This window comes from Mucor mucedo (genome assembly GCF_025094135.1).
Source record: "Mucor mucedo strain NRRL 3635 chromosome Unknown EV154scaffold_6, whole genome shotgun sequence".
NCBI classification, from domain to species: Eukaryota; Fungi; Mucoromycota; class Mucoromycetes; order Mucorales; family Mucoraceae; genus Mucor; species Mucor mucedo.
Window position 1 is genome coordinate 441,372 of NW_026252290.1, and position 26,630 is coordinate 468,001.

General features: G+C 37.9%; 11 protein-coding genes across 11 annotated transcripts; 7 read left to right on the forward strand and 4 right to left on the reverse strand.

Moving 5' to 3' along the window:
• Nucleotides 1-873: 873 nt before the first annotated feature.
• EV154DRAFT_476685 (uncharacterized protein) lies at nucleotides 874-1,486 on the forward strand (the record flags this gene model as incomplete). The annotated part of the gene is made up of 2 exons (XM_051598051.1): nucleotides 874-914; nucleotides 961-1,486. The coding sequence occupies 2 exons, from the start codon at nucleotides 874-876 to the stop codon at nucleotides 1,484-1,486; spliced, it is 567 nt and encodes a 188-aa protein (XP_051462734.1).
• A 1,769-nt stretch (nucleotides 1,487-3,255) lies between these two features.
• EV154DRAFT_493018 (homoserine O-acetyltransferase) lies at nucleotides 3,256-5,007 on the reverse strand. Its single transcript, XM_051599751.1, has 3 exons — nucleotides 4,636-5,007; nucleotides 4,177-4,565; nucleotides 3,256-4,115 (listed from the first exon to the last, which is right to left on the reverse strand). The coding sequence occupies exons 1-3, from the start codon at nucleotides 4,875-4,877 to the stop codon at nucleotides 3,400-3,402; spliced, it is 1,347 nt and encodes a 448-aa protein (XP_051462735.1). The 5' UTR covers nucleotides 4,878-5,007; the 3' UTR covers nucleotides 3,256-3,399.
• Nucleotides 5,008-5,264: 257 nt separating this feature from the next.
• Nucleotides 5,265-6,705, forward strand: EV154DRAFT_411777 (uncharacterized protein; the record flags this gene model as incomplete). The annotated part of the gene is made up of 3 exons (XM_051595481.1): nucleotides 5,265-5,432; nucleotides 5,495-5,686; nucleotides 5,746-6,705. The coding sequence occupies 3 exons, from the start codon at nucleotides 5,265-5,267 to the stop codon at nucleotides 6,703-6,705; spliced, it is 1,320 nt and encodes a 439-aa protein (XP_051462736.1).
• Nucleotides 6,706-7,668: 963 nt separating this feature from the next.
• EV154DRAFT_411889 (kinase-like domain-containing protein) lies at nucleotides 7,669-9,037 on the forward strand (the record flags this gene model as incomplete). Its single annotated transcript, XM_051595487.1, has 7 exons — nucleotides 7,669-7,833; nucleotides 7,898-7,973; nucleotides 8,040-8,207; nucleotides 8,275-8,424; nucleotides 8,479-8,619; nucleotides 8,731-8,857; nucleotides 8,914-9,037. 7 exons carry the CDS (start codon nucleotides 7,669-7,671, stop codon nucleotides 9,035-9,037), a joined length of 951 nt encoding a protein of 316 aa, XP_051462737.1.
• A 429-nt stretch (nucleotides 9,038-9,466) lies between these two features.
• EV154DRAFT_493023 (uncharacterized protein) lies at nucleotides 9,467-10,102 on the forward strand. Its single transcript, XM_051599752.1, has one exon. The coding sequence runs from the start codon at nucleotides 9,739-9,741 to the stop codon at nucleotides 10,060-10,062; it is 324 nt and encodes a 107-aa protein (XP_051462738.1). The 5' UTR covers nucleotides 9,467-9,738; the 3' UTR covers nucleotides 10,063-10,102.
• Nucleotides 10,103-10,758: 656 nt separating this feature from the next.
• Nucleotides 10,759-12,256, reverse strand: EV154DRAFT_547642 (Peroxin 13, N-terminal region-domain-containing protein). Its single transcript, XM_051604769.1, has 2 exons — nucleotides 12,059-12,256; nucleotides 10,759-11,993 (listed from the first exon to the last, which is right to left on the reverse strand). The coding sequence occupies exons 1-2, from the start codon at nucleotides 12,216-12,218 to the stop codon at nucleotides 10,930-10,932; spliced, it is 1,224 nt and encodes a 407-aa protein (XP_051462739.1). The 5' UTR covers nucleotides 12,219-12,256; the 3' UTR covers nucleotides 10,759-10,929.
• Nucleotides 12,257-15,221: 2,965 nt separating this feature from the next.
• Nucleotides 15,222-17,117, reverse strand: EV154DRAFT_590963 (uncharacterized protein; the record flags this gene model as incomplete). The annotated part of the gene is made up of 4 exons (XM_051606890.1): nucleotides 15,222-15,775; nucleotides 16,033-16,129; nucleotides 16,161-16,298; nucleotides 17,070-17,117. 4 exons carry the CDS (start codon nucleotides 17,115-17,117, stop codon nucleotides 15,222-15,224), a joined length of 837 nt encoding a protein of 278 aa, XP_051462740.1.
• Nucleotides 17,118-17,329: 212 nt separating this feature from the next.
• EV154DRAFT_493028 (uncharacterized protein) lies at nucleotides 17,330-20,345 on the forward strand. The gene is made up of 5 exons (XM_051599753.1): nucleotides 17,330-17,495; nucleotides 17,576-18,293; nucleotides 18,377-18,737; nucleotides 18,811-19,503; nucleotides 19,584-20,345. The coding sequence occupies exons 1-5, from the start codon at nucleotides 17,401-17,403 to the stop codon at nucleotides 20,237-20,239; spliced, it is 2,523 nt and encodes an 840-aa protein (XP_051462741.1). The 5' UTR covers nucleotides 17,330-17,400; the 3' UTR covers nucleotides 20,240-20,345.
• Nucleotides 20,346-21,296, forward strand: EV154DRAFT_493029 (Acireductone dioxygenase ARD family). Its single transcript, XM_051599754.1, has 5 exons — nucleotides 20,346-20,602; nucleotides 20,684-20,748; nucleotides 20,810-20,930; nucleotides 21,001-21,097; nucleotides 21,165-21,296. Exons 1-5 carry the CDS (start codon nucleotides 20,417-20,419, stop codon nucleotides 21,227-21,229), a joined length of 534 nt encoding a protein of 177 aa, XP_051462742.1. The 5' UTR covers nucleotides 20,346-20,416; the 3' UTR covers nucleotides 21,230-21,296.
• EV154DRAFT_476693 (calmodulin) lies at nucleotides 21,284-22,103 on the reverse strand (the record flags this gene model as incomplete). The annotated part of the gene is made up of 6 exons (XM_051598052.1): nucleotides 21,284-21,295; nucleotides 21,360-21,573; nucleotides 21,634-21,701; nucleotides 21,798-21,900; nucleotides 21,963-22,012; nucleotides 22,101-22,103. 6 exons carry the CDS (start codon nucleotides 22,101-22,103, stop codon nucleotides 21,284-21,286), a joined length of 450 nt encoding a protein of 149 aa, XP_051462743.1.
• Nucleotides 22,104-23,112: 1,009 nt separating this feature from the next.
• EV154DRAFT_261344 (uncharacterized protein) lies at nucleotides 23,113-25,287 on the forward strand. The gene is made up of 7 exons (XM_051594654.1): nucleotides 23,113-23,738; nucleotides 23,803-24,011; nucleotides 24,065-24,196; nucleotides 24,255-24,431; nucleotides 24,494-24,639; nucleotides 24,699-24,813; nucleotides 24,869-25,287. Exons 1-7 carry the CDS (start codon nucleotides 23,186-23,188, stop codon nucleotides 25,148-25,150), a joined length of 1,614 nt encoding a protein of 537 aa, XP_051462744.1. The 5' UTR covers nucleotides 23,113-23,185; the 3' UTR covers nucleotides 25,151-25,287.
• Nucleotides 25,288-26,630: the final 1,343 nt, after the last annotated feature.

A 26,630-nucleotide genomic window follows, 5' to 3' on the forward strand; every position in this document is an offset into this window, starting at 1 on the left:
ACACACTTTTTATCCCTTTTGCTTTTCCTTTAACACAAGTCTCTTTTTATTTTTAATGAAAGTTAAAAGGTAAGTATATAATAACTCTTTTCACTGAATTGTTGGCTCTTTTTTTTGAAAAAAATATAAAAAATACATTGTAATTTCTGCGATATCTCAGCTACAGTTTTCCTTCATATGTACCTTAAATTGGGTGGCCTCGGCACGAGTCTTCCACCTTTCGCTCATTCTTAAGACCTTACAGCAATGCAAGGAGGTAAACCCCTTCTTAATTTTTCGTCTCGGACGCCCTATACATCTCAGTGGCTATAATAACCTTTTGTTTCAAGAATATCATGTCAGTCTTTACATACGTCATATAATTTTCAGTTGTATTATATACTGCGTCAGAGGGATCAGATCCACTGGGGCCAGGTCCTCTGATACAAGTATAAAAAAAAACCACAAAACATGTTGACAGCAGATGCAATTGTCGTGAATCTGTTCTGGCGAGAGTTTTCTGCTCTCTCAGTAACAGGAAGTTGGTAGACTTAAATAAAGTTTACGATCAATCTTAAAAAAGATTGGAAACTCGAAAAACGTACCAGACCAACTGTCAAGATATGCCAATAATTGTTATAGTTATTCCCTCAAACCAAAGTACTCTGAGGACTTTTTTAAACAGTATACTGCAAAAGAGGAAGGATACGACTTCAACTTGAAAAAAAAAATCGCGTACGTTTTTTTTATAAAAACCATAAAGTCTACCTCTGATATCACAGATAAGGCTCTAAATGTTGTTAAAAAGTCTACACTAAAAGAAATGGATAATGGTAAGTGTTTATAAAACAACAATTATCCCAAATACGGACTAAAGTCATGCTATAGATTATCATGGAGACAACACTGGAGAACCAAGTTAATCGAAAAACATGGTAAAGTAATAAATCAAATAGTTATGTAAAAAAATATATGTGTTAGTGTATTTATTATTGATGATATCTATACAGGCGAAACTGAATTGATGGGGCCGTCAAGATTAATAAATCATTTACATAATCTATTAAAGTTATTAACAGTTATTGAAAACGTACAAGTCAAGTGCCATATTGCCATATCCAATATGCCTTTGTCGTTGATGCCACTATCTTTGCTAGACGTTTTAAATAATAATGGTGCTGATCAAAAGGCTTTGCAAGTTTTAGGGAAGTTCCCTAATGTACTTAAACTGTTGAAAGGTTTGATGGCTAGTGATGCGCGACTCGAAAACTTTCCTCTGGATGTGTGGCAATTCAAGAGTAAAGCTTTGGCTAGGGGCTCGATGAAGAGTAACTTTTTTTCGACAATTGGTATCATTTTGACCGATTTCTGGGGATTATTCCAGAGGATTGATTTATACAAAAGCCATGGGGGGTCTTTTGGACAGATTACGTTATACGGATCTTTAAGCATTTCTGCATCATCAACAAAGGGTTCATATTTAGCTGGTAAATGGTTATCATGTTGATTGGAATACGTTTGAAATATACTGACATTGTAATATTATGTATAAGATGCGAATCAAATATGCTTTCTCATACCGAACATACGCCTCTTTTTTTGGATTCGAGCGAGCTTTAAGAGAGCATCAATTGAAGCTCGCTCGGTTATAAAATGGATAATAATCACTTCAAATTCAAGGCTGCAAAAAGACGGGTAATGACATTTTCTTTTAACAATACTCTCAACTTCATTATTCGTTTTGCTCTTTAGTTTCTGATTTAAATAATTTAGCATCTTATGGAGTTCAGAGTGTATTTGCGACAAAATTATCTTGATAAAATGCAGTCTCTTTAGTACAAAGAAATGACAAGTTATTGAATTAAGAAGTGCAACCATCCATGTAACTTGGGATGCAAGGGAAAATATGATCTCAGTCTTCGAGTTGTTAGCTACGCTGCAAATAAAATGTCTTAATTTTGTAAAATCATTGGTATTTTTACTTGATTATTTTATTCTGCTTTTTTTAGAATGAATATGACAATCAAAAGGATGTTTTGAAAAATTTATGTCAAGAGAACAACTTCCTGGACCATGTTGAGGATAAGGATACGATTCGCTATTAATTTGAAAATACGAATATGTTCGAATGAATTGTGTTGTATATTCGTATAAATAATATTTGTTATTGACCAAAACGCTGTATATTTTCCCCCTTTTTGTTTTTACTTATTGAGCATTCCATTCAAGCAAATATAGTCGCATCATCTACTATGAAAGGTTCCAAAATAATAACCCTCTCAGAGAGTGACATCAAAAATTTTTCGTGATTGACAGTGGGATGGTGGAACCCCCACCCTCGGCTAAAATAATATTCCGACATCTCATCAAACCATGGGGGAGATTGACCACTAAGGCTCAAACACACCCCCGCATGCACCGGAAGAAACTCCATAACAAATACACGTTAAAAACAACCTATTGAATCTATTTTTGGTGAAAACCTATCGATGTTTATTACAGACGGAACAATTACAACTTCCATAAATGTTTATTAGCCATTGTCACCTCGTGATCCGTTCTTTTTTCTTATTTACTTTCAGCATGTATTAAATAAATAAAAAAAAATGACCAATAGTAGTGTATAATGGGGATCAAGCCATTTGGATTCGAAACGATGAATACGGCTTGTCTCAAAAAAAAAAAAAAAAAAAAAAAGTATAGCGCTATTTTCCGGTTTTTAATCTTTAGTAGTGATTGACAGATTGAAAGAAAAAAAAACGAGGCATGGACCATTGTGTCGTACAAGATGAATAACGTGGGTGTACACTCAGGAAAACGTATTTTTTTTTGTATGACCAATAATTTCAATTGAGAGTCCACTGTGGAAATGTGCGCTTACCATTTCAAGTGATGTAAAACGGGATTCGATAAAAGAGAGATCTTCCATAGATTTTGAATATTTAGTCCCCATTTATCTTACTATAATAAAGCCTTGGTACAATAGTTGGGCGTACAAAGGTGTACCAGAGTATGGGTGGTGATCATGTACCTGGTTCTTAGCTTTAGTAAAATAAACATGGGCCCTGTAAAAAATCAAGAACTCTTCTTGTTGATAACGGACAAATGGCTTGGATGAAACTAGCAATTTGTTTGTTTAGTCGATTTCATTGATGGAATCATTCGATATACCAAAAAAAAAAAAGCTCTCTTTATATCATTAATCCTGTATTAACTAGGGTTTGTTTATGATAAAACAGGCCACCAACAACATGTGTAATTCTAGCTTCAGACGAGTAAGAAATACCCAGTTATTATGTAAACGTTTTTTTTTTTTTTTTTTTTTTTTTTTTTTTTTTTTTTTTTTCATTTATTTATTCTATAATAATCTATACAAGTTTTTTTCTCCCACTCTTTTATCATCAAAAAGAAAAAAAGAAACTACCATTGGGTAATATCCACTTCGGCCTCACCAAACAAACTAGTTTTAGTAGCTTTTACAACTTCACTCGCCTCTTCATCAGAAATGGTGCTGGAACTATAGATTTCAGGCACAACACGCTTGATGAAATTCAAAATGTGACGGTTAATCTGATCAAATTCCAGCAAGAATCCATCATGTCCATCTGGAGAATCAATCACAATCATTTCAGTATCCGCCATACCTTCTGCCAATTCATACTGTTCCGAAATGGTAAACAATCCATCGGATTCAATGCCAATCACAAGTGCTGGCTGACTGATGGAAGCCAGTAAATCAAAATAATCCCCTCTTCCACGCGATACATCATGTGAATCCATTTTACGTGTCAATGCAATATAACAGTTGGCATCGAATCGGCTGATGAATTTGGATCCCTGGTAACGAAGGTAGGATTGTGCTGAAAAGACAAAGGGTGTAGGCATAGTTGTGTTGATGGTGGCGGTGGATTCATCTCGTGTCTCGGGTGGGCTGGTGGCTCGATGTCCGTCGTTATGGATAAGTCGATTGGCTTCCCCCGAAGAATTGGCTCGCTTGGTTGTACTTTTCAAATCAGATGCTTTACGACCGAATCTGGACTCGAATGAATCCCGTGATCTGTAAGTGAGTAAAGCAGACATTCTTGCAGCAGAAAGACCCACAACGGGAGGTTTATCATCAGTGTAATAACCATCGGCTGCAAAAAACAATGATGTTAGGTTTATGATTTATCAATAAAAAAAACAGAGAGAACTTACCATAGTTAGGATCACTATAGATGGATTGACGTTGAGCTTCACCCCAACTGATACCCCAAGCAGAATGACGGCCTGAAGTAGCAATGGGTACAATGGCACGTACATACTCTTGACCCATCTGAGCCCATTCGAGCACTTGCATGCCGCCCATAGAACCGCCCACACACACGGCAATTTGTTTCACGCCAAGTTGATTTAAAATAAGACGATGAAGACCGACATCGTCTCTGACACTTACTAGAGGGAATTCGGGGCCGTAAATGTTTCCGGTCTCGGGGTTGATGGTTAAAGGAGAGGCAGAGCCATAGGGAGAGCCGAGGACATTACAACAAACGATAAAGAATTTTGTATAATCAAAAGCTCTTCTAGGACCCATCAATGGACCCCACCTTAATATATATGTGTGAATAAGATAGTGTGCAGATAATGAATAAAATAAAAATAAAAAAAGATAGTTACCAATCTTCAACATCAGCACTACCAGTGAGAGCGTGACAAATGACCATACAGTTATCTGCTTTTTCGTTAAGTTTGCCCCATGATTTCCAAGCAATAGGAATATTTGTCAATTTGGCGCCAGATTCCAAAGTGTATTCTGGAATGATGGTGATATTTTGATCAGGTATGAGCTTTACCAATTTATTCTTGGATTCTTGCGACGGTAACTCATTTATGGTTGCATAAGTTTTATATTCTTGCATGATTAAAGAAGAATTGATGTTCAGCAAAATAAAAATAAAAAGGGGAAGGTTAAAGTGTATGGAGTAATCCCAGGTATAAATAAATCTAATTCAATCTACAAAAAAAAGAAGAAAAGAAATAAGAAAAAATATCAGTATACACATATATAGGGGTTCGGTTTTTTTTTTTTTTAGTGATGATGATGATGATGATCAGCCAATGGCATACAAATTCTAACGACCAATGAAATTGGATTGTGATGACACAAAGTAAGCTGGAAAGTGACGTGAAATTATGAATCATTTCACCCGAGTCAAAAAAAAAGCTACAAAAAGAAAAAAAAATAAACATCAACATCTATTTTTTTTCTTTCTTCTTTTTCTCTAAATACATTGACAAGCCCAAGAATGACTGATATTGCTCAACCTATCGAATCTAACCGTACTCGCGGTGGATCTTTCTCTCAAAATAAGCCCAAGGTGCTTCGACCCTTCAATACCAGTGAAGTCAAAATCCTCTTATTAGAAAACGTCAACACAACAGCTGTCGAAGCTTTCAAAAAGCAAGGTTACCAAGTAAGCTGTCATATTAGATCTTTTTTTTTTTCTATCTGGCTAAAAAATCACGGAAATTCTAGGTTGAAACATATGCAAAGGCATTGGTAGGCGATGAGTTGATTGAAAAGATCAAGGATGCTCATGTTGTTGGTATCCGTTCCAAGACAAAGCTTACCAAAGATGTCTTGGATGAGGCAAAGAACCTTTTAGCCATTGGTTGTTTCTGTATTGGTACAAATCAAGTAGATCTTAAGCACGCAGCCAACAAGGGTGTAAGTTTTTTATTTAAGAAAAAAAATGATGATGATGATATTAACATCTTTTGTTGTAGGTTGCTGTATTCAACTCTCCTTTCAGTAACTCTAGATCTGTGGCCGAGTTAGTGATTGGTGAATTAATTACGCTTGCTCGTCAATTGGGTGACCGTAACACAGAAATGCATGAGGGAAATTGGAATAAGGTTTCAAAGAACTGTTATGAAATTAGACACAAGGTTCTTGGTATTGTGGGCTATGGACATATTGGTGCACAATTGAGTGTGTTGGCAGAAGCTATGGGTATGACTGTTTACTTTTATGACACTTTACAAATTATGCCCTTGGGACAAGCAAAGCCTATGGAATCCTTAGAAGAGCTCTTAGCCATTTCCGACTTTGTTTCTCTCCATGTACCCGAAACTGAAGAAACCAAGAACATGATTGGCGAACGCGAGATCATGAATTACATGAAGAAGGGCTCTTACCTTTTAAATAATGCTCGTGGTACAGTTGTTCAAATCCCCGCACTTGCAAAGGCATTACATTCTGGCCATCTTGCTGGTGCTGCTATTGATGTGTTTCCCAAGGAACCTGCTGCCAATGGCAACCATTTCACTGATTACCCTGACTTGTTGAGCGCCAAAAACTTGATCTTGACACCCCATATTGGTGGATCTACCGAAGAAGCTCAATCAATGATTGGTATTGAAGTCTCTAGTGCATTGACTAAATTCATCAATGAGGGTTCTTCTCTTGGTGCTGTCAACTTCCCCGAGATTGATTTGCGTGCTATTTCTCAAGATGAAAAGGATACTGTGCGTGTGCTTTATATCCATCGTAATATCCCCGGTGTTCTTCGCGCCATTAATGAGATCTTTGCTGACCATAACGTTGAAAAGCAATATTCTGACTCCAAGGGCGAGATTGCCTATGTGATGGCTGATATTTCAAATGTCTCTCAACAGAGTTTGCAATCCGTTCATGATGCGATTGTTGCAACTCCTGCCAACATCAAAACTCGTATGCTCTATTAATTGTAAATAAAACTCCAGCCCCCCCCCCCTTATTATTATTTGTGAGTCATTTTTTTTTTTGTGGGATTCATGCACCGAAATTAAATCTCCCTCCACACATACAAACACACAACCTATTTTATTTTAATTAAGAAAGGTGTGTTTAATAAGTAACTCCCCATAGGGTCCTATTAAATGATCAAGGGAACCTAAAAAAAAAAAGTATATTTTATTACCCCATTAATTAATATTATGTCATACTGTGTGGGTTGCTCTGAATTACACGTGAAAGAATCAGGAGCTGTCAAACTTATGCCAAGAAAGTCTTGAAACAGATGTTTAGTCTAAAAAAAATTATTTTAGGGTTTTTTAAACATACCAAGGCTAGTTGATATCAACATGCATGTGTAAAGAGGACCAGTCAAACTCGGTAATGTCAGCAAGAAAAGCAATCACTTGATAATTTTTCTTTTTTAGTAGGCAGGAATGCAAGACGACGTAATGCATGTTTATTATAGAAATAATAAAGGTCTGTGCCTTATTATATAATGTATTATTAAGTGCGAAACGCTTATATACAAACTTATATAAATAGATAACCAAACAAACTGCGTCGGAACCGACCCTGATATAGAAGTTATTTTATCGCGTGGCAAACAGATGATGAAAGTGTGTTTTAAGAGGTCAAGGGGGGTAGAGTAGAGAGAGGAAGACCAAAAAAGGGGGGCCACCCCAAGAAAATAGGAGCTTTTACTGGTGCTCACACAAACACACACACACACACCCCTTCTTTCTCTATTATTAAAAAACTGCTGCTTGTTTCTTTTTTTATCCCATTGTGTATATACGCCAAGAAGGTTATTAATTTTAGATTTTAGTATAAAAAGAAACCTTTTTATTTACTTTGTTCCTTTTTTTCCCCTTCTCTATTTACTTTTTTATTTTTTATTTTCTCTCTCTCATTTTACTTTTACATATCACACTATGCCACGCTGGTTCAATACATTACAATTACATCGTCGTTGGAAACAGTCGAAAACACAACATAAGCGCACCGTAAATGGAAAATACAAACTACTACATGAGATCGGACAAGGCGCTTCGGGCATTGTCCATCTTGCGGTAGACACCAAAACCAATGTCCGATATGTAAATATTTATAAGCTTTTTTTTTTTGGGGAAGCATGTGACTCAATTTTTTTTTTTTTGTTAGGCCATTAAAGAGCTCAGCAAATCGAAACTTCAACGTCAATATCATTCCGAATTACTGCGTCAATCAGGACCTGCCGGTAGAAGAAGCAGACCTTCATCCACCTCTTCCTCCACCTCTTTAGACGATACTTTGACCTTATTAGGCATCGCACAATCCAAAAAGAGAAAACTCAATCACCATGACAATGAAACAATAAAAGAACTCTATATCGAAGAATCAAATCTGTTAAAGAAATTAGCTCCACATGAAAACATTATTAAATTTGTCGAGGTGATTGAAGACGTCGAATACAATGATTCCATCTTTATAGGTAGGCAAAAATAGATGGTAAAATTGCATAAAAAATCTCCCTTTCTGACCCTTAATTCAATCATGAGCAGTAATGGAATATGCTGAAAATGGCATTGTCATGGATGTCACACCTCACTCTGTAACAAAGGCACTTTCTGACACAAAATGCCGCATTATTTTCAAGCAATTAGTGGCTGCAGTGACCCATTTACATCAGAACGGAATTATCCACAGAGGTAATAAGAAGAATGCCGATTTATATATTATAAAAATACTCATTCTAAATTTAGATATTAAACCGCAAAATTTACTATTATCAAACGAGAATATCGTCAAATTGATCGATTTCGGTAACGCCACTATTGTCACAGAATCACTTGGCTATACGACAGGTACACCTGCGTTTATGGCACCTGAGCTCTTGAAAAAAGGTACATAATGCAAATGCAGCGCCCCTTCTGTCGTCGATTAGGACAGGGTGGGAGTATAAATAGTTCACATTCACTAAACACACGTCTTACTTTTAGTTCCACGCAACCAAGTGCAAGGATCCCCTACCAGTGCCGATCTATGGTCCATGGGTGTCACTCTTTATTGTTTGGCCTATGGTCATTTACCGTTCGAAAAAGCAAGTCTATTGGACTTGTATGCAGATATTCAGAACAAAACGTATGTATTTAAATTGATCTTGTGCCACAACCCGCCGCTAACCTTATCTTTTTTAGTATCTCTCACACTGATCAAGTGGATCCCCAATTAGCGGATTTAATTGACAAATTATTGGAGAAAAATCCCGTAGACCGAATCACCTTGAAAGACGTGAGCTCGCATCCATGGTTGAAGAAATAAGCTTTTTTTTTTTCTCTCTCTCTGCATTCACTTAAACAAGAGACGCATCATTCACCCCCGCACATACAGTCAGCTAGACCTTGCTATTACACTTTATACCAGCTTTTTTTTGTTTTGTTTTGACAACATCATGTTTCTTTTTATGCCCTTATATGTAACACTATGTATCACCATCCCTTTGTTCATTCACTACTATATTTCATAATAACTTTCTAAATTGTAACTACTATATACACACATACACACTCTCCTTTTACTGTACACACTCAATCCCCCCCCCCTCCCGCACGGCGTTTTTCTCTTTTTTATAAACATAAATAAATGTCGGAATGTCAAAAACAAACATCATGGGACACATTCTCTTGTATATTCCTAATAAAATTAACCTTTTTCAAAATATAGCGATGCAGCGTCCTCTCCCCACTTATATGAATGTTTCTGTCACGCTGAGCCAAATGTTTACAAAACATGTAGTAAAACCAATACCCTAACTACCCAACGCAATTCAAATGATTCGAGGCCTACTACTACTGCTGCCTCTGGGCTGGGAGTATAGCGTTAAAGATCAGCAAAACAAAACAAAAATCCTGGGTATGGCTAAATATACAGCTTTTAGATAGCATAATAAAGATATTGAGTGATCAGATGTGTCTCGAACCTAACAGTACATATTGTCGGTTTTTCCCTTTAACGGAGTACTCATGATTGCCTTTGGCATGGTACTAAAAGATCTTCCAACAAAATTTTTATTACCATCCACAGCTCTCGTTCAGTTTCCGTCTGCCATAGTCCCGATCATACTTATTTTCAGTGTCAAAATTAACGTGTTGATGGTGTATTCCATACTTGCTGTTGACTTTTGGCTTCCACAGCGGCAGAGAAGTTGCTGTCTGAACGGTTCCAATAAACGTGCCCGATACAACAATATGATACATAATCTTGTTGTCCTTGTCTATTTATCTGCTGCATCAATCAGGGTAAATTCGACCATAGTTCGATTGTTTCTCATTATAATAAGTCGGTAGCGTAATTTAATAAAAACAAAAGACAAGTTGTTTGTAGACTGACTCGTTCACGCACTTTTTTTTTTCTCCTTTTTTTTTTCTTTTCCCTTCATGCTTATTTTTTTTTTTTTTATATATATATATGTATATATATGAAAGTAATCAATGTTACTTAATAATGACTTTTGTTTTTTCAAGAAACACTAAATTATCAGCTCCTTTTGTTTTTTTTAAAAAAAAAGATACATTGCGATTTTTGCGATCTTACGGCTACGGCTAGTCTTTGCTATAGGATGGTGACCTCCTAGGTTGAGTTCTTAGGGGTTTAGACGCTCAGTTGATGGAAGGACTGCAAATGGTAGGGATCGCACTGTATATACGTGTGCTCATACTGGCTTGCTGGTTAGTTAAATGAAAAGTATAGACTTAACATAAGCAAGAAGTGTAAAAGTCGAGGGAAAACAGTGAGGACTCAATTACAAATTATTAAGAACTAGAATTTCAGTCAAGATAAGGAAGTAGCTATAAATGTAGAAGCATATTTTCCCATATATAAAAATTCCTATTGCGATCTATATAAATATGGAAAATAAACAAATTCCATGGTTCGATTAGCCCATTCGTTCCTGCTATAATTCCTTTTTTTGTCCATGTGATACGGCATGATTTGCGGCATGTTTGTTTAAAAGTAAACACCCGGGAAAAAGGTGCAAAAACGAGAGAGAAAAAAAGGTAATTTATGTATATTTAATAAGAAAAAGAGGGGTTGAGTATAATACAAATAAGGTGTTACGTCAAATTAAATGAATAATAAGAAAGAAGGGGGTGAAGGGGAGGGGGAATAATAATAATAAATATAATTTGGTAAAAGGGAGATTGGGGGGGGGTTTAGACAAGCTTTTTGGGTTCCTCAATGGCCTTTAAAGCAACCGTTGCCTCTTCTACAGTATTGTTTGGTTGCTTTTGAATGATTTCGACATAGTTAGCAGGAAACATACCCATCGTACCATCACGAAGACGTCCACGCCACCATTGACTGACTGCATTGGTGGTTGGGTCTGTCTTGGAAATGATAGCCACAATATCACCCTTCTTTAACGTGAGTTCAGAAGGTGATTCGGAAGCAAAATCATAAACAGCACGGGCGAATTCAAGTTTGGCTGGATCGATCCCACTAGCGGCAGCTACGGCATTGGGGTTATTTAAAGCAAGCTGTTGTTGTTGGAGCTTTTGACTGGAGGCGATCAATTTGATTAATTTATGCATCATGTAAGGAAGACCCACTACCATCAGCATAAAGATGATGAGTGGTTTACGAGACATCTTGGGTGCTTTGGCTTGTTGTTCAAACTGTTGGAATTCCATCACATTCATCTCCATGGGTTTTCCTGGAGGTAGACGGCCCGTCACTTTAGCCATCACCTTTCGCACAAGACGGTAAATGGCAAGGATACTAAACACTTGGCCCAGATAATTCTTAAGTGACCCTAATTGTTCGGCCACTCCCACCATGGCCATAAAACTGGAATGGGTCGCCATAAACGTCGATTCCAACATTTGTGCAAATCCGCCAAAAGATCCCACAATGTTCTCAATTACTTCAAACGTCGATCGTGTGCCCATTTCCATACGTTGTGTAAGTCCCATTTCGTCGGGGCCGCCAGGTCCACCCATACGACCGAATCCTCCTCCTCCATATCGATTCATGCCACCGTAACTGCCGCCGTAACTGCTACCATATCCACCACCATATCCACCACCGTATCCACCACCATATCCACCATAGCGTGAGGCCATACCACCATAGCCTCCATATCCTGAGGATCCATAGGCTGTAGTGCCATACCCGCTAGAGCCATAGCCGGTAGAGCCATAGCCCGTAGAGCCATAACCTGTTGAGCCATAGCCGGTAGAGCCATAACCTGTTGAGCCATAACCTGTTGAGCCGTAACCTATATTTATTTAGCATTAGTCACACTTTTTTTTTTTTTGTCTAAATTAAGAAATGCTTCTATACCTGTAGCAGGTCTGGTGGGAGTAGTGAGTGAATCGTTTATTGAGGATCGAGCAGGTACATCTGGCACATTCGAAGCTGTCGTGATGGTATTGGACGGGTTCACCACGGCAGTTCCACTATTGGCATTATTGACTTCCCAAGGCTTTGGCGGGGAAGGCATGATGGAGATTTTTTATATATATAAAAATGTGTAGAGGGAAAAAAGAAAAATAAAAATAAAATAATAATTGGGTTAGGTTGGCTCATGGGAAACCATATGACAAATAGAAATTGCTCTTAAAAAAAACACCGACGTCACATGTGATTGGTGATTTTGGAGAGAGGAGGCTGGGCTCATAAAAACGGTGAAACTATGCAACCGGATCAAACAATGGAGACTCGTTATTTTTAAGGTAAAAAAGAGTGTTCATATACATATAGTTGAATCAGCGCAATGTTGCTAACTGATTTCTTCATTGACAACATGTCATATTAGAAGAATCTTTTAGACATCAATCAATCTGGAAAATATTATTGCCCTCAATTGGCTCTTTAAATAAGATGTACTACTATACTTTTCATGCATAATTGGTAATGATTTATCGGGAAGTGTACGGGTCTGTGATTACCAAAGCCGAGACGCTTACAAGATCTTGTAACATCAGGTTTAATTACATAACTAGTCTCTCATAAGAATACAAACATCGAACAGTTCATGCAATCAATTAATCAATGTCAATAAGAGGAAACCCAAAAATAAAAAGCGCCAAGAATATAATAAACAAACTATAACGTCTTATTAATCAATCTTCTTCCATCATGAGACGTTTTTTTTTTTTTGAGTTTTCTTTTTCTTTTTACAAGAGATACTTTAATTTTATTCTTTCTCGAAGCAAGAAAAAGGGCTTTTGAACTTGGCTTTCATCAATCTTGACTTATACCAAAAATTGGGTTAAAGTTCATTTGTTTTTGGAAAACCAAGCTTGTCCGAAAGGAGACCATGGTTGATAGTTAACTTGCTGAAGGACTTGAAAAACTTGTTAGTAACTGCTTGGATCAGTTTTGCTAGGGCTTGATCGCTATCCTTGCCTTGACATATGCTATCATCTTGCGGTAGTAGAGTATTCACAATATTTTTTCTATTACTTGATGAGAGTATCCCGCGAACTGACATTGCCTCTTAACCAACCGCATTCGCTATACGACATTGAGGATGCGAATTGGTTCCCATTGTTTCTATTTTGCGTTTTTTTAATGCACCAAAAATAAAGCCTCTTTTATATTGAAACTAAATATACTTTTGACGGAAAGGATTAACAACACTCTTAATCGTCGTCTGTGGCTCGATAATTACACTTATGGTTCGATTATTGGACGATTTGAAGATCATTGCCCTGCTAGCATTTAACTTTCCGCGACAATACCTAGATCTACAATCGTTGATTACATCAAACGGTGAGGGCAAATGATAAAATGAGCTCTACACTAGAACAGCGGGAAACGTTATTTGGTCGAATAATTCTAAGTTCGGCATCAAAGTAGAAAGGGTCTGAATGATCAGAGAATGAGTGGAAAAAGTATCACTCAGACCTTGTTTAAAAGACTGTGTAATTTGGCAACGGTTCAGTGATTATTTAGGTTGAGTAACTAAAGTCTCTTGTTGTCATGAAGGCATCACAATCAAGAGACTTAGACTGCCTTTTTGCACAATCACTTCCTCCCCTGGCTCAAAAATGTAAGCCAGGAAGCATTTAGGAACCTAGTTATCATCCAACAAGACGGCACTTCCTGTCATACTGGCAGATTTTCAAACTGGTACAAGACGAAATGTGGTGTTGACGGGTTCGATTTTTGGTCTGCGCAAAGCCCAGACCCCAATCCCATCGAGTAAGTCTGGGAATACTTGTAGATAAGCATAGAAAGCCTTAGATAACTATCAATCAAATCCAAAACATCAATATTTTAGAAGCAGTTACTTGCAATGAATGGCACGGTATACCAGAGTCATTCTTAAAAAAATCGGTTAGTAGTATGAGCTACAGGTGTAAAGCTGTACTAGCACAACATACTAGTATGAGGGCTTTCAAAATTCCGGAACGTTTTATTCATTCAAATATTTTGGTTATATTAGTTTATTTGGGTTCTCAATGATTATTTTTCCGTACCACAACATGCTTAAAAAGACAAAGTTTTTTTTTGTGTTGTTTTCGAGATGTACATACACCACATTTACGATAACATACTTACACTCCGACAATTGCAGTAATTTATCATCTTTCACCTTTTGACATTTATGTCATAATTCATGTAACACTAATATATTTATTCATTTATGGACTGTTATTCTTTTCTTTACCGAACGTTAAACATGAGCTTACGATAATATCAATTACCCAACTTAGTACAAGAGAATGTTGAGGAGATCGGTAGTCCAGATAGGTTGCCATTTGATCATGAGATTCAGTTTTTCGGGGATGGACTTTTATGGTTTGTTCGTTGGAAGGGATTCAAGAATTGCGTCGATGAGGTTGACATCGTTGTGGAATCCACCCTTAACATACTTCCAATATGTCTCGGGGATTGCTGAGAATCCGAACAAGTGATTCCGACTCATTCGTGGCATGTGCCACCTAAGGATTCACCTACGTTATTGTTTAGTCATGGGAATCGTTGTAATTGGATCTATTTTTCATATCAGACCTGCAGCCTTGTATTGGTTTTCTCGAAGAATTGATGATGGCGTTAAATCTGTAAGAGGAGATTGTGTGAGTAAGTTTTGTGTATGTATCTATATAAACGTAAAAAAAAAAATCTTTTTTCTTCTTTGCTGCGGAAGAGGACTTTTACACAGTGCGTTATTTTACTACGGGGTAACGTCCGTATTAGACCAGACGGCCGCAGCCTGAGCATGATAATGTGGTCTTGAAGTTTTCTAGTGAAAGTGGATTGATACAGGTTGTTCACACGCCTGTATATGAGTTCAAGTGACTTGCCACAGTTGCTTTTACAATATGTTGCTGACAAATACCACCCAACATCTTTTTGTTGGAGATCTGGAAGCTGTTTTTTGGAGTCAGATGAACTTCCACCTTCTCGTGGTTGACTCTGTTAATCAAAGTACTTGGCATTACTTTGAGAACTAGGAGAAGTTCAATTTTTTTTTTTTTATAATAAAGTTATTTATTTAAACTAAATTATATTCTTGTTCAATTTGTAATGCCAATGTTCTGTTTCTGTGTTTAATGGCTCCAGCAAGTGTGTTTTCATAAATGTATAACATGTCTTTTTTTAACTGTACATGATCATATTCACTGATTACGAGCTGATCCTTGCTATTTAATTCCGTAATATATTTCCTTACCAGTTTGTCTGATTCTGTCAGTTTGGTAACAGAGTTTTTAAATCTGGAATCTACTTCAGCAATTTCTTCCCGAGGTAGAATTTTATACGTAAAAGCTCTTAACAACAAAGAAGCTCCTCTTTGTACGATATTTTCTACAGGAAATGAAATTGGATGATTGGGAATATATGCTTTTGAAGTAAACTCCTCGCTAAGGAGCATCCATTGTCTTGCAGAATGTGTCTTGATGTATTGATTTAAAAGTCTTATATCTTTTATGAATGCTTTTTCTGTTGTTGGTATAAATATGTCTTTTGAGACAACAGTCTTGTATTTATCTGTGATGGATGTTGGCAATTTTCGAATCGAGGACCCTAAAAACGCGGTGATGGTGTGACCTTCAAAAAAGCCGGAAGTGGCAAGTCAATGAAAAAACGAAGATTGGTCGGAGACCAAAACGAAATCAGTTTGTCGGAAATTAAAGAAAAAGACGAGCTGATCGAGGTTGGAGAAGGCCAATGCCGCGAAGCTACCATCTGCTGGATAATGGCTGAACGCCTCTAAGTCAGAATCCATGCTGACAAAGTTCAATATCAGTTGAAGCTTGTGGATACATCAGATGATGATGCGACTATGAGACTGAACAGGAATATACGAGTTAATACAAGTATTCTCCATGATATCAAGGTCCATACAGGAGGCTTGATAGAGGAGGCATATACTCCGGGGATGGATATTGCTGGTATATACCACTATTTTGACATTGAATATTTATTGAATCACATTAGGATATAATGCTTTCACATACACTTTATTGAATGCGAAGATGTCGTCGCGTCTATCCCAGTAATCGATAATGTATTGTGGCCGTCCGACGAGCTTAAGTTTAAAGATTTTGTCGATAAAGATGTCGTATTTTATCTATTTCAATTTATGTTAAGAAAAAAAAAGACGCACACATAAAACGGAAATGTCTAGACCTCCGTATTTTATTCAAACATATTTTTTTTATACTATTTACAGAAATTCTGGCCAGAAGACCAGCAAGCCAGTATGATTGCACCTATTTACAGTGCAATCACAGCCATTCACGATTCGTGAGTTCCAAAAACTCAAGAACTCTGCCCTCCTATAGCAAAGACTAGCCGCAGCCGCAATATCACAATTATATATCTTTTTCAATTTAGCTTCTTTCAAAGGAACAAGAGTCACTACTAAACAAACCTTTTTACGTGATCGGTTACTTTCATACGATGAAAGAAGTATGTTAAGGGAAAAGAGAAGGAGAAGGATAAAGTGTGTGAGCCAGCTTTATTTATAGACAAACAAGCTTATGTCAGGATGATTTCATTTGTTTATTTTATCTCCCAAGCAAGTCAGAGCTTAGTAATTGTCTATCTGCATTCCAGTAGTAGCTTGTAATGACAGCGAAGCAGATTTTATGGAAAACAGAAAACGATCATCCTATGAAGTTTAGATGATATGGCATGTCAATCGATGTGTAGACCATCGCGTGATTCTAAAAAATACGTTTGAAAAAAATACTGAGTTCTAGACATTGCCCATAAAACCCTGACACAAATTTTAATATGGGAATTTCAAGTTCAACTCGCTCAAAACATTAAAATCGCAGCAAAAAGCACAGGAGGTCTCTTTTCGCATCAGAATACATTAGAATATGGAGCGAGTTACCCCCAAGAAACTGATATTCTTCTGAACCAGACAATTTTTTGAGACCATAAAATAGAGACACTAATGTGAAGAATAGTTCATGATTTATAAACGAGAATAAAAGAATACGTTATCATGTAAATGTTGTAGTGCATGGGGTCCATTTATGCTGAAAAGCTTTTTTGGCGGATAAATATTTAAGCGCGCGTATATGTGGTACACTTAAGCTGTCACATTTTTGGGCTCTCTTTTTTTTTTCTTTTGGGAGAGTGAAAATTTATTTTTTGTTGTTGTTTGTTTTCCCTCTTTTTTTATTTTTTTTTATTTCTCACATATCTTATTATCGTAATATATGGATTTTACTTGGGTGAACGACGGACAGAATACTCGTAAACACCTAAATTTACTTCAAAAGTCCAACAATACACCGTCACCCTTGTCCAACAGGTAAAAACTGGGAAAAAAAACCAAAAAAAAAAAAGCGTAATAATAAAAAAAAAGTGACTGACAAAATGAAAAAAAAAAAGCAGGTTAATCCATGGCATGGATAACGGAGACAATCCGACGAGTAGTGGTCGTGTATCATTTCATGATAATTTGACAACTTCTTCACCTTTACGTAGATCGCGTGCAGATACGATGCCATCTCAATCTTCAGCTTTTCCTTATGCTGATTTATTTTCCAACTTGACTTTGAATACAACAGCCGCCACGAGTAACAACACGAATCCCATAGCGATCCATAACAACGTAACTACAACACCGAATATTGGATTGATTTCACGTCATCGTTCTGGGTCTGTGACACTCCCCAATGATGATGAAAATGAAAAGACGTATGCGCCGTTTTATTATGATCCGTCCAGTCCTATTGATGAAAATGCTTCGAATACGATTGCTTCCACACTGGCATCATTAGGATTGGATGACGAGGAAGAAATAGATGGAACAGAAGAAGAAGGAGAAGGATCAGCCGCAGCAGAAAAGCAAGGTTATGAGGGTCGTACTCGAGCTTATACAATGACTGGTAATGATGCGATGCGCTTTAGTCCGTTTTCACCTCATACCAGAACTAGTGTATTGCATCGCCCTCGTGCGATTAGTTTGGGTATGGTGGATAATTTTTCTCCCTTTGATATGAACAGTAGCATGAATACAAGTACGCGTTTTACCCCATTAAGATCGTCACGCAGCAGCAACAATCTGGTGGATTTAAATGACAGCCTGCATGAAGAAGACAACTACGTAACATGACAAATAATTATGGTTTGAGCGACACATTTAATTAATTATTTATATGCATATAACAAAAAAAAATCAAACAAAAGGAATACTATGGTCAGCCAGACGGAGCGGATTCACCTTCTTCTGCACAAGCACAAATACCGTCGCGTGCACTTTGGTTAGGTAATATTAATCCTGGTATTAGTGTACCGGATCTTGTACAATTATTTTCTGCCTATGGACAAGTAGAAAGCGCCAGAATCTTATCGGATAAAGAATGCGCTTTTGTGAACTTTTCCACCGTGGAATCGGCTATTGCTGCCAAAAACGATTTAGAGTCAAGACTGGGTTCGAAATTAGCGGGCACACCTGTCAGAGTAGGCTTTGGTAAGGCCGATGTCAATCTTGCCATGGCATTGACCAATGAAGCTGGGCCTAACGCACAAGGACCTACGCGCGCCCTTTGTAAGCTGTGTTTTATGATGCGTATGATGATTTAGTATGTGAACTTAATAACTTTTCTTTTTCTTTTTATTAGGGGTCGGTAATATTCCTGCCAATATGAATCCAGCGATTTTACGTACGATATTTCAAGCGTTTGGAGCGATTGAATCAGTACGTGTTTTATCACACAAGAACTGTGGCTTTATCAACTTTGATCACCAAGAAGATGCGGTGCGAGCAAGAAAGAGTCTTCAAAACAAGGAGATTCTTGGTCCTGGTACGGGAGCTGTTCGTATTGGATTTGCCAAAGTACCACCCAATAATCCCGACGAAGAAGAGGAAGATACCCAACCCTCTTTATCCAACTCCTCTTCCAACCCTTCGCCGCCTACCTCAGTTAATCATACCAACACCTCCATGGGGGGTTCCGAAACCTATCAAAACGCACAATGGACTACAGCCATGATGATGTCCAGTATGATGATGAGTAATACCACTAGTAATAATACACCGCCTAGTCTCTACTCAGCTATTGCTTCCGAAAGACTCTTTATCATGCAACAGTTGGGTTTATCTCATCCCTCTGAAAAAATCAAGGCCGATCGTGTCCCCATTACTTATTTCTCTGTCATTCCTCCCGTACCCGAATTAAACGGTGACCGCAAATTAGAGCCTTTGCGTTTGCGTGAGATGCGAAAGCGTTTGGAAAACGACGAACAACAGTCACCCGAAGAAGTTGAAGGCATTGCTCATGAATGCATGGAAGAAGTGGTTGAACTATGCAGTGGTAAGTGTGTGTGTGTGTGTGTGTGTGTGTGTGTGTGCGTGTGTGTGTTTAGATATGTAAGTACTTACTTTCTATGGCAGACTATATTGGCAACACGGTGATTCAGAAATTGTTTGAATATTGCTCAGAGGGGACTAAACTACAAATGCTGCAACGTATAGCACCCTATTTAGCATCGATCGGAGTGCACAAGAACGGTACGTGGGCAGCGCAAAAGATTATTGATTATGCAAATACACCAGAACAAGTGGCGATTGTACGTCAACATATAGCGCCGTATGTGCCATTATTATTGCTAGACCAATTCGGCAACTATGTGGTACAATGCTGTTTACGTAAAGGGTATACGCAGAACGGGTATATATTTGACGCGATTGTGGATAAGTGCTGGGAGATTGGGCAAGGCAGATTCGGGGCGCGTGCGGTGAGAGCCATTTTGGAGAATTCGATGGTGACAAAGGAACAACAGGTGTATGTGGCAGCAGCGATTGTACAAAACACAGTGTTATTGACTACGAATGCAAATGGCGTGCTTTTACTGACGTGGCTTTTAGACACTTCTGAACTTCCCGGACGATACCGAGTGCTATGTCCACGACTTTTACCCTATTTAAACAAACTATCTACACATAAATTAGGATCCATGACCGTCAACAAGGTCATTCATCAGACTCAAGAACCCGATGCTTCCTCCTTGCTATTGAATGCGCTTGCTGAACATGCAATGGATTCTTAATATTTTTTGTCTATAACATCTATCTATTCATTAAAACATATATTTATAATTTTCATCTCGGTTGTTGTCATTTTTAGCCAATCAAAACAAAGAGTTTTAAACATGTCTTTTTAACTGGGAAGGGTTTTTCTTTTTTTTTTTTTCCTTCTTTCTTCCCAGTTTGATATAACCTAAAGAATGAGAGCTTACATTTACGATTCAGAGGATACTGCTGACCAACGTGCAGCCCATGATACCGGCATTGAAAAGACTGTCGAGGATTTAGCTAAAGTCGGTGTCTTGTACTGGCGCATTGAAGGCCCTAATGGCATTGAGCAAATTGATGAAATTGCCAAGAACAGAAGCTACAAGAACCGAGACACTGTAAATAAAGAGAAAAGGACATGCAAAGAGAAAGAGAGAAAAATTAAACTTTATATATATATATGTGTGTGTGGCGAATAGATTGTGGTATCTCCCGAGGCTATGGGCCCAGTGTATGAAGAAAAGGTAAAGTCGTTCTTTGCCGAGTAAGTGACGTTATGTAGACTGCAGGAAGAAAAGACTAAAGAATATCACATCATTTGCTAGACATCTTCACGAGGATGAGGAGATCCGTTTTATTTTGGATGGGTCTGGGTTCTTTGACGTGCGTGATCAAGGTGACGTTTGGATCCGTATCCACTTGGACAAGGGCGACATGATTATTTTGGTAAGTTTTTATGTTTTGGCTTTTTATTGTTTATCAAGTAAAACTAATAACAAAGAATGGGGAAAAATAGCCTGCTGGTATCTATCATCGTTTCACGACAGATGAAAATAATTACATCAAGGCTATGCGATTATTCAAAGAAGATCCTTTATGGACTCCTATCAATCGTAAGCGGAAAGAAAAAAGAGGGATTTTCAGGGGGGCTATTATTCACGTACTTTTTTTTTTTCTCAGGTCCAATTGCCGATGATAACAAATATCGTGTAGAATATGTCAATTCATTTAACATTACTGCATAAAAAAAAATGTTTTTTTTTTTTTTTATTTCATCACAAAAAAGATTTTTTATTTTTTTATTTAGACATCTAAAGTAACAAACGTTTTAGTTGGATAAATAAATAAAAAAGAAAAGAAAGAGTTGTTTTTTACCATCATTTTAACGAATTCTTGATAGTTGATTTGACCATCACCATCAACATCAGCTTCACGAATCATTTCATCAACTTCTTCTTCGCTTAATTTCTCACCAAGCGAGGTCATGACATGACGTAACTCTGCAGCAGAAATATAACCATTACCATCCTTATCAAAAACCTTGAAGGCCTCTTCGATTTCTTCTTGGGAATCCGTGTCCTTCATTTTTCTATGTTTTTTTACCGGTGCTTAGCAACTAGCGTGTTATCATAAATAATTATAGGGTTACCTAGCCAACATGGACAAGAATTCAGGAAAGTCAATGTGACCGTTACCATCACTATCAACTTCGTTAATCTACAAGATGGAAAAAAGATGTAAAGAAAAATAAGAGGGCTGAGCCATTAAAAAAAGGAAGTGGGGGAAGGCACGAGATGGAGAGGGGAAATATACCATGTCTTGAAGTTCAGCTTCGGTAGGGTTTAAATTCAAGGAACGCATAACAGTACCGAGTTCCTTGGTGGTAATGGAACCATCACCATCTTTGTCAAAGAGGCTACATAGAATAAGGTTAACTCATGCCCACTTTTTAAGTTTTTTTTTTTTTCTCATCCTTACTTGAAAGCTTCACGGAACTCTGTAATTTGTTCTTCTGTAAGTTGGTCGGCCTAATATTTTTGTGTGTTTTTTGGGTTGTTTTTTTTAGAGAAAAAAGTACAAAAAGGGCGTTTTATTTTGTTTATTTGACTAAATTACCATTATAATATGTGATATAGAAGAAAGAAAAAGAGAGAGACCACAAGAAAAAAAAAAAAGAGAAGAAAGGGAAAAAAAAAGGTGTGTGACCTTTTTCACATACGGTGGTACAAGACAACTACTTTTAGGAGTTCTTCTTTTCTATATCTTATACAGGAGAGAAACATGTATCCATTTTTTTTTTTTTTTTACTTCTCTCTGCCATTGAAAAAAAAAAGACTTTTTAATTATGCCGCTCTTTTGGGAGGAGGGGTTAGATAGCGCGCGCGCGTACTTTTTTTTTTTTCTTCTCCCTTGAATTTCACGTTTTCTTGGCGGGGGCCGCTTTTGTCGTGATTATAAACCGAACACCCCCGCAACCCCCTCGTGGCTTAGAGTTGTCTACCCTCAGTAACTTTTTTTTTTATTTTCATTGTTGCCGCGTGGAGTCTCTCTCTCTCTTTTTTTTTTTTTACACGTGTATTTATATTTTAATTTTATATCTCAGCTTTTATTACATAGAGTCCGAACAAAAAAAAAGCACCTCAAGTATCTGAACTGCAATAAAAAATTGATCAAAAGGACTGCTTTTCAGCGTGTAAATTATAAAACCCAATAGAACAACTTACTGCCAGTCCTGAAAAGTCGGTCGTAGTCGACTTATCTTTCACTGAGATTTAAAATTGTCTGCTTAAGCCTGACCACACACTCTCTGCGTTTAATAGCTCCAAGGTGCATCAACAATAGGTAAGACATTGCTATACTAATGGTAGTTTATTTCAGAGATATGAAAGCTACAAGAAGTACTAAATTAGTTCCGTATTTTAAGTTTTTTTCATCCTTAAATGACGACTTTGAACATGCGTAATCAACGTTTAACAGCTGTAAAGCTGCCTTAACAGGTTGCTTCATTAACAGATAAGACTTTACAAAACAATCTTTTATTTTGTATGATTTGGATATAAGGTACATTATCCAATCGACATATCTCAGTTTTTCTTTTTTTTTTTTTTTTTTTTTTTTTTTTAAGGGACGCCATTGATATTTTAAATTGTCCAAATAAAAAAAAAGCCACTTCCTTTTCACCTTATTACAAAAACTTTACAATGGGAAAATCGAAAATCGCCTTATGGCGCGAAATGGAACAATTTAAGCGACAAATGCTTTTGAATCCCGGTTACGAACTTACAGAGAGTGAAATCGCTTCATTTCAACCCTCTCCTCCCCCAAGACGCCAACCACGTCAAAAAGCTCAGGCACCGAGTTACGACCCCATGTCTGAATACCCAGCAGACGATGACAACAATACGACCGTCGTCTTGCATAATTGCACCATGGACCCTACACCGGCTCCAGCACCTCGCAAGCGTCGACGAATCCGTATCCGTTCGTCTGTACCTATCGTTAAGGCTGTACCTGCGAAAGTCAGTCCTGCTGAAGCCAAGAAGGAAAGGGCCATCAGGTACCAGAGAAAACTGGAGGTTTTAGCCAATAAGTGGGGCAATGTGCTTAACAACTTGTGCGTTAACTACCTTGTTTTTGTTGGTCAGCAAGGTGGCTTGCCATCCACCGAGATTGTTTCTCCAGTTGCAATCGATTGCCAATGTGGTAGTGAAAAAGTACTTCTGACAAAGACCGTCAGAATGTACTTTTTCCATGGTAAAGAGCAAAATATTCGACAAAATACTAGTATACTCTAACCCTGAATATAATTTTGACATAGCCATCAAGGATGTATCAGTTAGTTACTGCAGCTGTAAGCCCTTGGCAGAAGCATTAATTTTGATGGGTATGTTTCCTGCTTCGCCCACAGACCCCAAAAATGCCATTCATTTGGGTTTGTTGGGCTATTTTAATGAAGTTCGAAACACCTTGAAGTCTTCTTCTGAGGGTATTACAAAGTTGTATAACAACTTGCAAGGAAATCCACTGGTAATTAATGTCTTAAAATTAATATTCATATATCTAACCAATATTTTTGGTAGACATCCTTGTCAGTGAACAACTTCCGGACCGTATTCAACTTGTACAACAAGGTCATTTTGTTGACAGAAGAAATGGTGAACGATCGATCTTTGTTGAAAGATCAGGCGATGTGCTGTCCTGCTTGTCCTAGTGTATGTTTCCGTATTAAATTATAGATAAAATGAAACCATAACCATCTTTTGTTTTTAGAGGGACTCCATTCACCCTATGGATCGCATTTTCATTACTATGGATGGGTGCTTTAGTATGAAATGTAAGTCGAAAGCAAGTCCTCTTGATCAACTTAATTTGGTCAACACCGTGGAGAACGCTTGGGTGAAGCCTGAATGTGTTGAGCTTTATAAGAAGGAAAAAGCTCCCAAAGACGTAAGGATTGTATATTCGGGCGAATTTATAACTAGAGTTACTGATGGTTTTTTTATTAATAGGCTCTCATGAATGAGAACACATTCAGAGCTGCAGGTAATGGCGCCTCATACAAGTCAAAGCTGTATCCCGTAAAAGGAATTTTTACAGCTTCATGCGCGCGCCATGACCTCACCCTAAAGATGGTGGATATGGATAGTGGTGAAGGGTATGTGATAAACATGCCAAAAACATTATGTACTAATCCTAATTTTTTTTTTTTTGAAGATTCAAATATCCACTATCAGTTCTCCACGAGCTGTTTCAGGAGGACAAGGACAGCCTTGTTACGCCCGTTAATTTGATGTACGACATCATTTGTGTCTTGGAGAAGTCGTTGACGGTAACATCTTATTCAATATTGTTGATGCATAAATGCTAATGTATTCTTATGATAGACTCACTTCCCGTACTTGACTGCTAACGGCACTCTTGCACTCCCCGTTTTTCATGCTTATGCGCATGTTATTAGCTGTCAGTCCAGCTTTAATCCTAAAAACATTGAATCGTACGGCAGGACTGACGGCGAGGCATCGGAACGTTTATGGTCTTCACTCAGACCATTCGTCACCATTACACGTCCGATGTCTCAGGCCAACAGAAGGCTGACTCTTACGTTGGCCATCCGCCATCGTAACATGGAAAAAAAATGGGGAATGGGTAAGATGTTGTTTTTGTAAAGGAAATGGTGCATATCACTAACGACGTTATTTTGGTTTATAGCAAGTGTCTTGTACGGGAAGTACAAAAATACCAAGAAGATCCTGGCGGCAGGATTAATCAAGTTGAAGGATGTCAACCAGGAGGAGATTTCGTTGGCTTGGGAGAGGCATCTGGCGTTGACTCGAAGCGGCAAGTCGTGCAGCAAAATCTGGAGTGATTTGCCACCATCATTGGGATCTGTAACAAGATTTTATCTTTTGGAGTCGATCTTGTTCAGATTTAGGTAATAATGAAACGATCACTAAAAATATCTAAATTTAACATGTCTTTTTTATCACAGAGTTAAAATGTATGAAAACTCTACCGGTACCAGTAATGCAGCCATTGACAGATTAGATGGTGTATTAACGGTATCGGCCAGTGATGGTAGTATCAAGGTAGCTGGGGAGACCTTCTTCATGCAACAAATCAAAGACATCGAGAAGAAGCAGGAGAAGGTCCTTGATGAAATTAGGCAAACAATACCTAATTTCGTACCCCACGCCTACGCCGACTTGTCCGCTGAAACAGCCCAGCTCTCCCTTGGATCTTGGGAAGATTTCGTCCAACGAAAAAAGTTGCTTTTCAAGGATGCTATGCGCGCCAACCTGCAAGCTTACAAGTTTACCACGAACTTGATGTTCAAATCTGGACATATTGGTAAGTCCTAATTTTTTGTTTGTTGTTATACTTAAATTCTAAATATTGTAATACGTTATAAGGTACAAAGCTTGCAGGTCAACATGGCAAGGCCCTTGGAAAGCAACGAAAACTCCTGGATGACCTCCTGGACATCTACAACCAGGAATTCCGTAAGTAAAAAATTGTTATTCGAAGTTTAGACTACTGAAATCTTTATTATAGAGGAAGGTGTAACTGCCGCAACTTTCCTGGATGGTAACAGCCAGTTTTGGGGGATCGATCTCCACCCTTTAACGGAAACATGGTTGTGTGTGAGGAACGCTGAAGAAGAAATCAAACTTCTTAAGGTAAGTAAAGCATTATTGTCAGATACATTTGAAATTTAACTTAAGAAAATATCATACCAAAACAGCGTGAAGCACACAACCTGAACTCCAATATTGAGGTGGAGATCAAGAGGCTTACCGAGGCATTGGCTCTCAATGGTGCCGAATTGGAGAGGGCAAATGATGCGGAGGAGAAACGGTTCTTGGAGGGTGTAAAAACCTTTTTGGTAAGACAGCTGGACCAGAGCAATAATTGGAAAACGCACTCGAAGCGACACCTGGTGTTGCTGAGAGTTGCAATTCCTACCATTACTGACTCTGGATTACAGTCTGACACTGCCAGACTCCTTGATCCGACCGCTGATGCCGATGAGGATGAGGAATCCCTGGATATCGCAGCGGAAGGCAATGAGGATGAAGAAGAAGAAGACGATGAAGAAGAAGACGATGAAGAAGAAGAAGAAGAAGAGACTGCAGCTGTTGATAATGA